The 15,520-nt window shown below is 52.1% G+C and overlaps 1 protein-coding gene and 1 pseudogene across 1 annotated transcript in view; both read left to right on the top strand.

Annotated features, from left to right (window-relative positions):
* Positions 1-8,234, top strand: part of IGHMBP2 (immunoglobulin mu DNA binding protein 2) — a 41,692-nt gene extending 33,458 nt beyond the window's left edge. The window contains exons 13-16 of the mRNA XM_037838333.1: positions 153-956; positions 3,441-3,613; positions 6,857-7,101; positions 7,605-8,234. Of these exons, the coding sequence (XP_037694261.1) occupies positions 153-956; positions 3,441-3,613; positions 6,857-7,054 (1,175 nt within the window). The 3' untranslated portion in view covers positions 7,055-7,101; positions 7,605-8,234. The remainder of the gene's footprint in view (positions 1-152; positions 957-3,440; positions 3,614-6,856; positions 7,102-7,604) is intronic.
* A 6,365-nt stretch (positions 8,235-14,599) lies between these two features.
* LOC119538843 lies at positions 14,600-15,297 on the top strand (annotated as a pseudogene).
* The last annotated feature ends 223 nt before the right edge of the window (positions 15,298-15,520 follow it).

Genomic DNA, 15,520 nt, shown 5'->3' with positions numbered 1-15,520 from the left:
AGGCAGGCGATGGTGCAGGAGGCTGTGGGAGGCACGTTTGGTGATGGGAGCACCGTTGAGGATAAAACATTCTTTAGGTGGCAGGGTGGAAGGGTGACTTCCTGCTGCTTGGTCTCACACCCGCATTCCTGCACCCTCCGGCTCCTTTTCAGGTGAAGTTGGTTTCCTTGCTGAGGACCAGCGGATCAACGTGGCCATCACCCGTGCTCGGCGCCATGTGGCAGTTGTCTGTGACTCTCACACAGTCACCAGCCACGCCTTCCTGAAGGGCTTGGTGGATTACTTCACCGCGCATGGGGAGGTGCGCACAGCCTTCGAGTATCTCGACGACATCGTCCCCGAGAACTATTCGCACGAGCGTGTCCAGGGCTGCGGTCCAGCGGGCACGAAGCCCCCAGGCGTTGCTTCGTCTGGCAGGAGGCCTCCAGGGAGCAGGTGGCCGGAGGGAGGCCGGGAGGCCAGAGCAGCAGCCCGGCCTGACGGGAGGCCTTTGGACTGTGAAGCCCAGTCGAGACCCAGCCTCAATGGAGGCTGCCCAGAGGGAGTGGGGGGAAGAGACAGCGTGGACCACCTCAGGGCTGTGATCGCAGAGTTCATAGCGAGTGAGAAGACGCAGCTGGGGTTTCCTGCCTCTCTGAGTTCCCATGACAGGCTGCGGGTCCATCAGATCGCGGAGGAGCACGGGCTGAAGCACGAGAGTGCTGGGGAGGGGAAGAAGAGGCACATAACTGTGAGCAAGAAGGTACCCCCGGCCCAGGCCCTCCTCCCTCCCGCATCCCCCAGCCCTGCACAGCCAGAGCGACCCCCCAGCGACCAGGGTGGTGGGGCCCCGCTGGATCTGAAGGCTCTCCACCTGGAAAGGCTGCAGAGGGAGCAGCAGACCAAGAAGGGGCAGGAGCCTGTGGCCACAGGGAGGCAGAAGTTACCAGAAAAGAAAAAGAAAAGAGAAGCAAAAGGTGAGTCTTGTCACTGATGAGGCCGCTGGCATGGTGTTCCCTGCCCCGGGGACTCCCCGAGAGTGGGATTGACGGCTCCTGCTCCCCCTGGTGCTGGGGTGCCTGGAAGTGCTCAGAGCTTGTTCACTGACCCGGGAGGCACCTGGGAGCGCAGGCGCGGATGGGTCAGCGGTCCGCCTGGGTGTGGGAAGAGCAGGGACCAGCCTCCCGGGCTGCCGGTGGCTGGGAGGACAGTGTTCTCCTGCGACAGTGTCCTTTGGAGTGGAAGCTTCCGGGGCCGTGTCCGCACTGTCCTCCATCACAGCTGCCCGGAGTCCTGAGCCTCTGGCTGTGCCCTGTGCTGGCTGACCACCCCCACTGGGTCCCATTTGGGCCTGTTCTCACTGGCCCCCCTGAGCTGGCACAGAGCTGGAAGGCCTGGCCGGTCACAACCCAAGACTTTCAGGAGCCGTGAGGGTGAGCGCCCGCTGCAGCTCTCCCTCTTAGGTGGACGGTGACTCCAGGTCACACTCACTTTTATTAACTTAGTCCCTGGGTGTGAGGCTGCATGAGCATCATCTGTGGTTTTGGAACCAGCCTCCTAGAGCCTGAGGCTCCAGATGAACTCCCTCCACGAGTATTTCCTGAGCAGCTCCCGTATGCGGGATTCATGTCAGGGAAGGAGCCAGCCCTGGCCCCGTGGCCCCCAGGAGCTGACTTCCTAGCAGAGGAAAGAGGTGTTAAACTGCTTTTTAAACAATGAATGAGAGAATGATAACTGTCACGAATGGCCAGTGCTGCTCTGTGATGGACAGAAGCGGTGGCCATGCTCACCCTGGGCCACAGGGACCTTCACGGGCGGGGTGTGCGGGGGACGCGCGTGCTGCTCAGTTTCTGAAGTGCTGCTTCAAGCAGCTGTCTTCATGACCCTTGTAGCTGCCCCGAGGCTCTGAATCAGACCTGTCTCTCACCCCTTTGAGCTCTGTGCCAACTCCTGACGACTGGGTGGCAGAGGCCAGCCGGGCCGGGTCCCGCAGGCCCCCACGTGAGGGGCTGTGCGGTCGAGGATGCAGCCAAGTGGGACCCTTGCCAGTCTGACCGGCTGTCTGTGCGGGGCCCTGTCTTTAGGGTTCAGCGTGGCCTTGTCTGTAATGCAGGAGCATAGCCCAGGGTCCCACGAGCACCCCATGGGACTCTCTCTGGGGGCAGGGTGGAGGGTGAGCTCAGACCACGGCCCCCTAGCCCTGAGATGCGTGGTTTTGGGGCCAGGCTGGCAGCTCTGTGTTCACACGCTTTTGTGTTGGATGGGAGCTCTGTCCCCAGGGTGCCTGATCCCCTTGCTCCCAGTGTGATGTCTGGACCCCCTCTGCCTGGCTCCCCTGCCTCATCCGTCTCCTGGGGACACTTGCCACCCCCGAGGTGTTGCCAAGAGCGGGGTGCCTTGCCCAGGCCTTCCCTATGCTGCTGGTGCCCCGTGCGCAGGCCTGCGGCGGGGGTGGGGGGTGGGCGTGGGGATTGGTGCCCCCTCCAGCCCTCCCCGGGGGCGACCCCCACTGGGAGGAGCAGGCCTCTTGGTTACGTTAGCATAGCTAACTGGTTAATGTAGTTAACATAGTAGCACAGTTACGGCCACTTCCTAGAGCCTGGTGTGGCTCTGCAGCTTGCCTGTGGGGAGGTGGGACAGGGTGTGTCCCTGCTGACCAGGGACAGCTCCCGAGCAGATTGGCAGTTGCCACTGCAGGTGAGCAGGGGCTCTGGGAGCCACCAGGGCCGTGTCTCGGGCTTCTCTGCCTGTGCCCGGGCCACGGCGTCCCTGTTGCAGAGAACAACGCATGGAGATGCTGGGCCGCGCCTCGTGCTGTCTGTCCCTCACCCGACGGCGGGTGGTGTGAGCTGCTTGAGCGTTTCTCGCCCACCTGCTTTCTTGGCATCTTTACGTCCGTGTGTCCATGTGCGTGCAAGAATAAGACTTAGTCACATGTTACAGAGTTGCAGTCACTGTTTTTCTCTTTTTCACACTGATAAGCATTTCCTGTAACTAAAATGTTCCATGCATCTGTGGTTAAGAAGTTAAGGTTTCCTGACCTGGGGCCTGTGAACACGCTGGAGTGGGCCTGGGAACCTCCCTGCCCTCAGACTGCTAGCTTGTTTTGTAGTTACTGTCATAAGGAACATGCTCACCTTTAAGTGATTTTCTGGATTAAAGAGGATGAACTTTTTAAGGGCCCTCTGTATATTCTGCCAGCCACCTTCTAGAAAGTCTGAGCCTGCTTTCCCACCCCATAGCCATGACCATGTCGCATTGTGTTTAGCCTTCCGGTTTGGGGCTTACGGGTTCAGTGAAGTATGAGGGGAGCTAGGGGAACCCCTGGTAGCCTGACAACGTGTGTGTCTGTACTGCTGAGGTCCAAGAGCAGGACATGCTGGGTCTCGTCCGACGCGGGAGGGTTCTGTCCGAGCCCCTGTTCCCTCCCTGCTTGCCCGAGTGACCGCTCTCTCCCTTAGGACCTGCGGCCATCGCCCTGCCTGCCGAGGAGGACTTCGATGCCCTGGTTTCTGCTGCCGTCAAAGCCGATAACACCTGTGGCTTCCCCAAGTGCACGGCCAGCGTCGCCACCCTGGGCCAGCTCTGCCTGCACTGCGGCCGCCGGCACTGCCTCAGCCACCACCTGCCCGAGGTGCGGCCCCTGCCTTGTGGCTCTGCCTGCTGGGAAGTTAACTGGTCAGAATTCTCAGTCTCATTAGGGTGCTTTCTTTAAAATGTGAAAACAGATGTGGATTCCTATTTGTTTTGAACAAATCAGGGCCTGAATAAGTAAAAGACTCTTTTGCTGAGTTAAAACCAAACTGGTAGGACTGTGGGAATTCTGGGCAGAGAGATTTCGTTCGGTGCCCTTGGGCCCCGTCGGTGGGTTAACTGGTCTGCTTGGCCTGGAGGGGCCTGGGGGTGGGCAGGCGGGCCTCTGGTCCCCAGCCTGCAGGGTGCTGGCAGCCTGGCTGCTTTTTCTTCATTTCCCCAGCAGTATTGTAAGAACCTCCTCTGCCAGGCCTGGGGAGCCGGGGGCCGAAGCCGATGTGGTGTCTGCCCTGGGAGGCGTCGGCCTGGTGGGAGTCCGGGTATGAGACCTGCACGGAGTGCCATGCGCTGAGTGCTCTGGGAAGGAAACCCAGGATCCAGGCAGCAGCAGGCAGAGTGGGCTTCCTGGAGGAAGCAATGCTGTTAGGGAGTGATTCTGTTAGGAGCTGTTAGAGCACGTGTAGGGGCCCTGGGGTGAGGGCTGGCACATGTGGGGGCTGGGGTGGGGTGGGGGGGCTAAAGCGTGAGAGACAGGGTAGGAAAGGTCTGGCGAGCCCCTCAGTGTTCAGATGGGACTCTGTAGGCAGCAGGCACCCCGGGGGTCCTTGGTGGGCTGTGGCATGGTTGGACTTGGCCTTCGTGGCGCAGGTCCATGTTAACACCTCTCTAACATAGCACGTGGTGTTCTGGAGCGATTTTTAACCAGAACACTAAAAAATGGTCAAATGCAAGGTGTGGCTGGGCCAGCTTCCGTCCCCTGGGAAGCTCACACCCATTGGTGGTGCCGGTCATGAGGTCCCCGCTGGTTGGCAGCCCCCAGGCTGTGTGTGCCGCAGGAGCAGGGAGGCCACCGGCCCACTCCGTGCTGCTTGGTGTCTGCCCTGGAAGGACTGTCCCTTTCTGATATTTTGTACCATTGATCAGAAGTGTCATTGCAGGGACAGCAGACCCAGGTGTCACGAGTGACAGGGCACACTGCTGCGGGGGCTGTACGTCTTCCGGCCCTCAGTGCCAGCTCCCACTCGCTATCTTTGTGACTTGGGCAAGTTAACTTCACTTTCCCTCTGAGCTTCTCTTTCCCCCATTTGTCCAGAGACTCTTGTGTCTTGTCCCCATTGTTGAGGTGCTGTAGGGAGCAGGGGGGTGCTACGGGTTCCTTGGCCACACGGAAAAGGCTGTGTGGTGCCCTTGTCAGGGCGGGGTGGGCAGAGAGCCCAGCAGAGGCCGAGATGGCAGGCACTGGGCCTTTCTTGTTGAGGCCTCATTGAGGAAGTGGGGCGGTAAGGACCCAGCTCCAGCCAGGATGACTGAGGACGTGGGACGGGCCCTGGATGGTGGCTGCTTGCGGGTCACAGGGCAGCTGCCCAGGGTGGGCCAGCCGATGCCCTGCCTTTCCTGAGTGCAGAGGGGGTTGGTACTTGGGGGCCGCCTGGGGAAACACCTGCCCTCGGAGAAGAACAAGCTCACAGGCTTCGGGGAGAGAGCGAGGGTTCGGTGCTTTCTGGAAGGAACACGTGGCGTGTCAGAGCCCTGGAGGCAGCTCTTGGCCCTAGCAGGTGTTTCCTTCTCCCTTCCCTTCCTCCCCTTTGTTCCTCCTTGAGATGCAAGGCAGGATGTTAGAGTCTAACTGAAATCCCGCAGTGGGAAGTAGAGGCCTGCTTGTCCTGCGAGGGATTCATCACTCCTGCACGTCGGTTGGTTGATTTCTTTTGTTTAGAGCAGAACACACCGAGTTCCCATGTTCCCGCCTCCCGCAGAGAGCTCCCTGTTGAGTGTGGGCCTTTGTTACAACAGATGCACCAGTGTTTTAATTACATCAGTTATAGTCCACATTTTACTTTAGGGCTCATTCTTTGTGTCGTAGAGTTGTATGGGATTTTTTTAAAATCCCATGGAATTATTATTCTGATAACCTAATCTACAGACCAACGGTTCCATTTGAACCACTTCCAAGTATGCAATTCACCGGTATTTGCCTTCACGTTGTGCCACCATCCCCAAACTTTCCCACAGAAAACAAACAGGAACTCCGCAGCCGCTAAGCACAAGCTCCCCATGCTCTACCCACCCCACCCCAACCCTGGAAAAGCCTGTATTCTAATTCCTGACTGGGCTTGCATATTCTAGTGATGTCATGTAAGGGAGATCATACAATGTTTGTCCTTTTCTGTCTGGATTATTTCACTCAATGTGATGGCTTCAAGATTCATCCACATTGTCGCATGGATCAGGCTTCATTCCTTTTTACAGCTGAACAACCTTCCGTCGTGTGTGTAGACCCATTCTGTTTGTCCACTCATCTGTTGACGGACACTTGGGTTGCCTGCACCTTTTGGCAGTTGTGAATAATGCCGCTGTGCACGTTTGTGTGTAAACGTCTGCCTGAGCCCTGCTTTCGCTGCTTTTGGGCGTATACCTGGGAGTGGAATTACTGGGTCAGATGTTACTTCTGTTTTAACTTGCTGAGGAACCACCAAACCATCTTCCACAGCAGCTGCACCGTTTTCATTCCCATCAACAATGTCAGAGGGTTCTTATTTCTCCTCGTCAACACTTATTTTCCTTTTTGTTTTTTTCAGTAGTAGCCATTCTAATGAGCATGAAATTGGCTCTCATTGTGGTTTTGGTTTGCGTTTCTCTAATGGTCCATTTTTTACTTGGGTTGTTTCTTTGTTGGTGAGTTGTGGGAATTCTTTATATATTCCGGACATTAAGCCCTTGTGAGATATATGGTTTTCATCCATTTTCCCTCATCCGTGGGTGTCTGACCAGCTGCTGTGGGCCCCGTCCTCGCTGGTATGGGAGAAAGCTGCCTCTGCCCGGGGTCCCCTCGTGAGCACGTGCTCAGGCCGAGCTGGCCTCCCGCTCTGTGCGGGCGTTCCACACCCTCGAGGCCTACGTGGGGCAGGACAGAGGGCGCGAGAGTGAAAGGCAGACGGGTTGTGGGTGCGGGTCTGGGTGGTCGGCCGACTCCTGGAAGGACCCCTTGGCTGTGCCATTTCCTGTCTTCATGCCGGGAGGATGGGGCTGGGGGCGCCGGCCTCCAGGACCCCAGCTCTCATGGCAGGCCTGGAGGGGCTTCTCTCCCCCGTTCCCCCCAGTCCCCGCTGTTGTGTCCTCCCAGGTCCACGGCTGTGGGGAGAGGGCACGCGCCCACGCCCGGCAGCGAATCAGCAGGGAAGGCGTTCTCTGTGCCGGCAGCGGGACCAAGGACAGGGCCCTGGACCCCGCGAAGAGGGCCCAGCTCCAGAGGCGGCTGGACAGGAAGCTGGACGAGCTGACCGGCCAGAGGAGGAGCAAGAGGAAGGAGAAGGAAAAGTGACAGGCTGGGTTTCCCCACGGCCTCCAGGGCTTGTCTTTGAAAACATGGTGAGGGGCAAGCAGGGCTGCCTGAGGGGAGAAGCCCCCCCCACCAGCCTGGGACAAGCCCCGGGGTGCTCTCTGCTCCGCCACGGCTGCCTCGGGTGACAGTGTGCAGTGGACCCACACCTGTCTCCACCGGGGCCCTGGGGCGGGAGGGGGGGGCCCAGGGCGGAGGAGGTAGGTGCCCTGGGGGTGGGGGGGCTATCTGGGGGAGGGGCCCTGGGAGGAGGGGCCTTGGTTTGGGGAGGAAGATGTCTCTGGGGGGAGGGCCCTAGTAGGGGGAGGAGGGAGGGGGCCCTGTGGGGGGAGGAGGGGGCCCTGGGGGGGTGCATTTGGATCTTAGGAATCAGCTTTTCTAACAGGACAGAAAGTGGAGGGAGGTACTTCGGAATAAGGCAGTCAGATACCGGTGCCCTTCCGCACTTCCGACCTGGTGGGGCCCAGGATGAGTGTGTCCTCTCCTCGTTCCCACCCTGGTACCATTTCTTCCCCTCTCCCTTCATTCCCAGGCAGAAGAAATCCCAGCGAGTGACTCCTCAGAGTGCTTCAGTGAGGCTCAGGAAGGTTCCATTTCCTTGGAGATCTGTTTGGCCTAAAACTCTGTAAAAGGCTCTCTGCCCCTGTCCTGGGCTGGCTGCTTCCAGCCCGTCAGGATTCGGGCGTTTAAAGGAAGCCGGAAACCCGGGCCCAGTCGGTGGGCCCTTCGATGGGTTCCAGGAGCGTCCGGCCTTTCTCCCTGGTGTTTCTGTGCAGCCAGCTCGCCATTTGTGGGACCTGTGACTTTGCCACGCGGCTGTTTGCGACTCCTAATGCATCCCGCACAGCGCGGCAGGCGCAGCCCTGGGCCCGCCCCCTGCGCTCCTGAAGTCGGAGGGCTCCTTGGTCCCTGGCCTGCGCGGCCCCTCCTCGACTGCAGCTGGGAAAGGGGTGAGCGGCCGCCGTCCCTGCCTTTCCTGAGAAAGCGCCTCCCGAGGTGCTCGGATCCAAAGCCTTCCCGAGACAGTCTCTGTTGTTCTTTGCCAGTGATTAATTAAGAGAACTTCAGAGGAATGTGTTGTTTTAGCCCCAGATTTTTATTTGTTTCAAAGGGAAATAAATTATTTAAAAATTAAATAAAATATATACATCCTGTCCTTGTATGTTACGTGTCTACAGTGAACATTCTTTACACGATTTTGCTCCTTTTGCTCCAGGTGTCACATTCTTTACACGATTGGGTGCACGGTGGCCAGGCTGGCTGCGTCCTCAGGGCCTCTGGAAGGCCCTGGTCAGCAAGGGTCAGCTCGTGGGCCGCAGGCAGGCAAGTTCCTGTCCTCTGAGCAGAGAAAAAAATTCCTGTTCTCTGGCTTTTCTATCAACTGGAGCGAAAGTTTCAAATTGGGACTTTAGAATTGAAAAACTGTTAGGGAATGTGGGCCTGAGCTCTGGGAAGACGGAGCCGACCGCGCGGAGGCCAGCCCACGGCCCGATGGGGCAGCAGGACACAGCCCTGAGACTTGGCCTCTGCTGCCTGGTGGCCTCCCAGCCTTGTCTCCCGGCCGGCGCTCCCCTCTGCCCGCATCCCCTTCCAGCCTCCCGGCGGGCAGTCCAGCGCCCGGGTCATCGGCCCCTGACCCATTGTCTTGTCACTGCTCCAAATGCCATGTATTTAGCACATTTACCAAGCATGTCCCACGTGCCAGACACAGCACGTGGTGACTGTTCTGCCTTTGCCAACACCTGGCCACCCACAGGTGGGCCCTCCCCGTCCCCTCGCCCTTCGGTAAAAAGCCCTGATTTGCAGACACTGGAAGGCTCTGCATCCTTGTCTGGAGCTCACCCTCCCGGCCCCAGTGAGGTGCAGGGATGGGCCGGGCTCCCCGCAGGGCCAATCAGACTCTGCCCTGGGGTCGGCTCGCAGAAGCTGAAGGCTCTCCTTCCTCTGGGGGCGGCCAGCGTTCCCCACCCCCATACCTCTTAGAGGAACCCTGTCTGCAGAGAAGGAAGCCGACACACAAACAGCCAAAAGCAGGGTTGGGGAATGACTCAATGACACTGAGCACCTGGATCCAGCCACACCAGACCCCACCCCATCCTTCCTGGTATCCTGAACCAATGAATTCCCTTTGTTGATCCAGTCGTGTCCACATTGATCCACTCGTGTCCACCTTGATCCAGTCGTGTCCACATTGATCCACTCGTGTACATGTCCGTTCATCTCACTGGCCTTACCCAGTCCCAGCATGAAGGTGGCACTGAATAAACGTGCCTCCTCCCACAGAGGACGAGCAGGGGTGGAGCCCCGCCCTGCCCCTGCGTCCACGTTCTCCCCCTGAGGGCCCCCTCCAGGAAGACCCCCGAGTACAGGACGGCAGCGCAGCGCAGGGGGCTGGTGGGAGCCTCTGGCGTGGGGAAGTCGTGATCTGGCTGCCAGCACTCCACCGGTGGGGTATGTGATGCCAGCCAGTCGCTCGTCCTCTCCGTGCCCATTTCCCCATGTGCATGCAGGCGAGGCCTGGGTCGGGGCCAGCGGCTTCCAGGGCAGTGCCGGCAGGGAGCCGGGCACACGGACCTCGCCCCGCTGCCCCTCCTTCCCCACTGACCCCCACGCAGGCCCCTGCCATGCATGGTGAAGATGTCAACATGGGAGGTCACAATACAAAAAGTTTCCATTTTCCATGCCAGAGGGACCTTTTTTGGAAAATGTTAATAGCTGGTTGCTGGAGAAACATCCTACAGTTTGGCCTGGGTAGGAGAGTCCAAAAAAAAGGAGAGAAAAAAATATCCCAAGCAACGTTCATCCCAACCAGCGAGTGTGGTTTTGCTAACAGTAACCTGCAGCCGTTCTAGAAGGAACAGCCCAGAGCTGAGGTTCCCTTTTCGGGGAGAGCAGCTGGCTTTCTCCCCTCTCTGGGGGAGCCCAGGGTCTGAGGAGCAGGTCAGCTGCCAGCTGATCCCAAGAGCCTGCCCCTCTGTGCTGTCCCCCCACCCCCGGTTCCTGATGGACAGCAGAGCCCACCTGCCCCTGCCGGTTGGGCCTGGCTCAGTGTTTGCCCATGTTGGCTGGAAGCAGTTCCAGAGGGGTCCAGGCCACAGTGGGCCAAGGAGCCCTGGGCTGCCTTGGGACCTCTTAGGACTGTTTTATAAGCTGGCACTTAAAAGGAATGGTGTTCTGTGCCAGGAGCATTGCAAACGCTGCAGCCTTATTTGGTCTGGAAACTTCTTTGCTTTGCATTTAAGTGGAGCAAGTAAGCAGCTTCTCATCTGGGCCAGCAGATATGTGCCCATTCTTACTTGTCCCGGGATGCAGTGTCCCGTGCTGACCTGTTCTGCTCTCCTGTCCCTTTTTTCTACTTGCCTGCCGGCCCTTTACCGACAACCATTCTCCCTTTTGCACTGAACCACTCCTCTTCCTTGCCTTCGACGGCCAACGAGCTGTTTTGTTTTCTAGCTTTATTGAGGTTACGTATCGTAATGTGCACCCGTGGTAAGTGTACAATTCCGTGAATTTTAGTAAAATTGCAGGGTTGTGGAGTGCAGCACCCCACCACGTGCCCTTCTCCAGTTTGCAGTCAGTCTCTGCTCCCACCCCCAGTCCCAGGCAGTCCTTGCTCTGCTTTCTGGAAATGTCGTATAAATGGAGTTGCACAATGTAGTATTTTGCTTCTGGCTTCTTTTACTTAGTAGGGTGTTTTTTGAGGTTTGCCCACGTTCCTTTTTCTGGCTTAGTAATATTCTGTTGTATGAACAGACCACATTTTATTTATCCATTTGTCAGTCGATGTATGTTTCTGTTGTTTCCACTTTTTAACTATTGTGAATAAAGCTGCTGTGAACATTCACACATCGACATGTGTTTTCATTTCTCTTGGGTAGATTCCTAGATGTGAAATTGCCAGGTCATTTGGTAAGTTTGTATTTATCTTTTTAAGAAACTAGCAAACTTTCCCAAAATGGTAGTGCCCTTTTACATTCTCAACAGTAATATATGAGGGTTCTGGTCCTCGTCAATGCTTGTAATTGTCAGATTTTTGCCATTCTAGTGGGTGTATAGTGGGATTTCATTGTACTTTTAACTTGTGTTTTCCTAATGAATAATGGTGTTAAGCACTTTTTCGTATTGTATTAGGATTCTCTAGGGAAACAGAATCAATGAGAGATACCTATAAATATACGATTTATAAACGTGTCTCACACAACTGTGGGTGTGCATGAGTCCAAATTCCATAGGGCAGGCAGCAAACTGGCAGCTCCAATGAAGATGTCCGATGAACTCCTCAGGAAACGAACTGACAACTTCGATGCACTCCTCAGGAAACGCTTCACTGGTCAGCCGAAGAAGTGAAGGTCCTCTGTCTGTCTCGCTCAAAAGTCTTCAACTGATTGGATTAAATCCAGCTGACTGCATTCTCTCCTTGTGGAAGACACACCCTTCGTTGCAGCCAATTGACTGATGATTTAATAAATCAGCCTGTTGGTTTATTAACCAGCCACAAACGTCCTCGGAGCAACGGTTAGGCCAGTGTTTGCTTGACCAGACACCTGGGTACCATCACCTGGCCAAGTTGACACATGAACCTAACCATCACATATGCTTGTTAGGCACTTAGTATCTGCTTTGGGAAAATGTACATTCAAATCTTGTGCTCATTTTTCAGTTGAATTGTTTGTCTTATTATGAAGATATAAGAGTTCTTTATATATTCAGGATACAAGTCTTCTAACCAGAGATATGACTGGCAAATATTTTTTTTTCCCAGTCTGTGACTTGTCTTCTCGTTTTCTTAATGCTTTCTTTTGAAGTACAAAGGTTTCCAATTTTAAAGAAGTCCATTTTATCATTGTTTTTGTTTTTTATGGCTGTACTTTTAGTGTTGTGTTTAGGAACATTTTACCTAACTTAAGGTTATGAAGAGTTTAGACATTGTACAGGTTTAGCTTTTACATTTAGATCAATGTCCATTTTGAGCTAATTTTTTTGAGTCTAAGTTCATTTTCTTTTTTTCATATGGATGTCCAGTGTTCTCCGCACTATTTGCTGAAGAGACTATCCTTTCCTCATTGAATTTTCTTGTCATTTGGTGGAAAATCAATTGTGCATAATTGTTAGGGCTTATATCTGGATTCTCAGTTCTCCATTGATCTATATGTCTCGATTATTTGTAGCTTTGTAATAAGTTTTGAAATTGGCTATTCTAAGTCCTTTGCATTACTGTTTAAGTTTTAGGATCAGATTGTCAATCTCTATAAAAATCTTGCTGGGATTTTAATAAGATTGCATTGAATCTATAGATCAATTTGAGTAGAATTGAAATCTTTACAATATTGAGTCTTCCAATCCATAAACATGCAATATCTCTCCATTTACTTGATCTACTTTAATTTCTTTCAGCAATGCTTTGTGGTTTTTAATGTGCAAATCTTTAACCTCATCAGTTAAATGTATTCCTAAATATTTTGCTCTTTTTGATGCTATTATGAATGGAATTTTTTTCTTAAACTCATTTTCTGATTGTTCGTTGCTAGTATATAGAAATACCGTTGATTTTTGTATATTCACCTTGTATCCTGCCATCCTACTGAAATCATTTATTGGTTCTAGTATTTATTTTGTGGATTCCTTTAGATTTTCTAGGTAAACAATCAAGAATCTGTGAATAAAGACTGTTTTACTTCTTTTCCAATGTGGGTTCTTTAATTTTTTTCCTTTTTCTTCAATGCACTGGCTAGAACCTCCAGTACAATGTCATATGGAAGTGGTGAAAGCAGACAACCTTGCCTTATTTCCTGTCTTAGGGGGAAATATTTCAGTCTTTTATTATTAAGTATAATATTAGCTGTAGGTTTCTTGTAGATGTTTTTGTAAAGTTGAGGAAGCTCCCTTCTATTCTTAGTTTATTATTTTGTGTATTTGTTTGTGTTTGTTTAATCATAAATAGGTTTTGCACATTGTCATTTGATTTTTCTGAGACTATTGAGATATCATGAGTTTTTGTTCTTTATCCTATTGATATGGAATATTGTATTAATTGATTTGTGAATGTTAAACCAACCCTGAATTCCTGGGATAAATCCCACCTGGTCATGGGGTATAATTTTGTGTGTGTGCATTTTCTCATTCATTTTTCTCAACTACTTTCCAAGGTTTGTAATATCATTAAACCATCCCACTGGGGAGAACCCTGAGGATCAGGGGATCAGTCACAGATATGCTGGCCAACCCAGCTCCCAGCAGTGATCCAAAAAAAACGGAAAAAAGAGTTTTAAAAACATGGATAGGGAGTGAAATCTGGTTGGTTTGTACAGGTTAGTGTGAAGCCCCAATACATCCCAGAGTAATTTGGGCAGAGAATAAAGATGTATTTGCAAAGCCCCATTGAGGGATAAGGGGAAAATGTGGGAATATTAAATTTCCCCACTGGGGACTACCAATTTAGAAAGCTGAGCCCTCGATCTTGGGGCTTGCCCTTATGAAGCTTGTTACTGCAAAGAACAGGCTAAGCCTACTTAAAATTGTGCCTAAGAGTCTCCCCAAGAGAACCTCTTTTGTTGCTCAGATGTGGCCTCTCTCTCTAAGCCAACTTGGCAGGTAAATTCACTGCCCTCCCCACTATGTGGGGCATGACTTCTAGAGGTGTAAATCTCCCTGGCAACTTGGAACATGACTCCCAGGGATGAGCTTGCCCTGGCATCATGGGATTGAGAAAGCCTTCTGGACCAAAAGGAGGAAGAGAAGTGAAACAAAATAGAATTTCAGTGGCTGAGAGATCTCAAATAGAGATGAGAGGTCATTTTAGAGGTTATTTTTAAGCATTATATAGATATCCCTTTTTAGTTTTTAGTGTATTGGGATAGCTAGAAGGAAATACCTGAAACTGTTGAACTGCAACCCAGTAGCCTTGATTCTTGAAGATGATTGTATAACTATGTAACTTACATGGTGTGACTGTGTGATTGTGAAAACCTTGTGGCTCACACTCCCTTTATCCAGTGTCTGGACAGATGAGTAGAAAAATGAGGACAAAAAGTAAATGAATAATAGGGAGAGATGGAGGGTACAGGATGTTTTGGGTGTTCTTTTTTACTTTAACTTTAACTTTATTCTTATTCTTTTTTGTGTGTGTGGTAATGAAAAGGTTTAAAAATTGATTGTGGTGGTGAAGGCACAACTATATAATGGTACTGTGAACAATTGATTGTACACCATGGATGATTGTATGGTACATGAATATATCTCAATAAAATTGTATTATAAAAAGGAAAACAACAACAACAACAACAACCAAGCAGTCAGTTGACGGTGTCTTGAGATGACTGCTGGCGGCCGGTTCCTAACTGGCTAGAGATTCTACACCAGAATCTGTGGTGCTTAGTCCTGTTTCCTGGAGGGGATTTTTCTGGTTTTGGGCTCGGAGTGTGGCACTGCCGCCAGAGAGCCCACAGAGCTCTGAGTCATGCAGCCAAGCAGGAAACATGCACTTCTCCAGAGCCACTCTCTTGCAACAGTCTTGAACTTTAAGAAAAAATGTGGTGTGGGCTGCTACCTCCTGGCCTAAATGAAAGTGATGTTGAGTCAAACTCTGAAGGTGAAGCCACAGTAGAGAACTCTGAATTTAACTTACAGGAAGATAAAGAAGATCAGGCCACTGGAAAATCAGAAATCTCCGAGTTCCCTACAAATGGACCCCAAACTGAAAGAGGTGAATATAAACGCGTATGAAGAGTGTCCGCTGGAATTTCATTAAATATGCGGAATAAATTTCAAGAATTGCGTAAAAAACATTCTGAACAGAAGAACTCAGCCTCAAGATTCAGGAGGAAAAAAAGAAAACGCTCCAGGAAAGATAAATTGAACAACGGAGAGGTGTCTTATAGTGAATACACCCCAAATGAAACCCAGTGGAAGGAGATCACTCAGTATTCTTTAATCAATGATAGGTTTAACCTCCCTGTAAAAAAGAAAAAAACTGAGAAGTCAGGTCTTGAAAAGAGCACAGAGCAGGCTCTGGAAGAGGGGATTATTGGGAAAGCCAAGAAACTCGGCAACCAGCTAGCTACTCGAGAGCCTGCTGTAAAAATCGCCAAAGCTGTCGCCTGCCACAATTTGGTAAAAGCCAAGAAGGCTGCTGAAACTCACAGGTTGTTAAGAGAAAAAAGAAACTTGCATGGGGGTTTGAAGCAAAGAAGAGATGGGAAACCAAAATTAACATGGGATGTATGTAACTTGCCAGAGCTCTTCAAGACAGCTCTAGACCGAAGTGCTCAATTTACTGAAAAGACTTTTCTGCTTATGTTAAATGTCAGGAAATTGATAAGAGAGAAAAGCATAAAATTTGGGAGTTGATTATCAAATCTTTTCTTTCTTTTTCTAAGGAGTTGATCCTATTGAAGTTCATGAAATGGAGCACTCTGTTATTTATACAAGAAATCTAAGCATACATGCAAG

The sequence above is a fragment of the Choloepus didactylus genome, chromosome 6 (genome assembly GCF_015220235.1).
Source record: "Choloepus didactylus isolate mChoDid1 chromosome 6, mChoDid1.pri, whole genome shotgun sequence".
Lineage (NCBI taxonomy): Eukaryota > Metazoa > Chordata > Mammalia > Pilosa > Megalonychidae > Choloepus > Choloepus didactylus.
The sequence above is the reverse complement of the archived record's forward strand: the minus strand, read 5'-3'. Positions and strand labels throughout refer to the sequence as shown.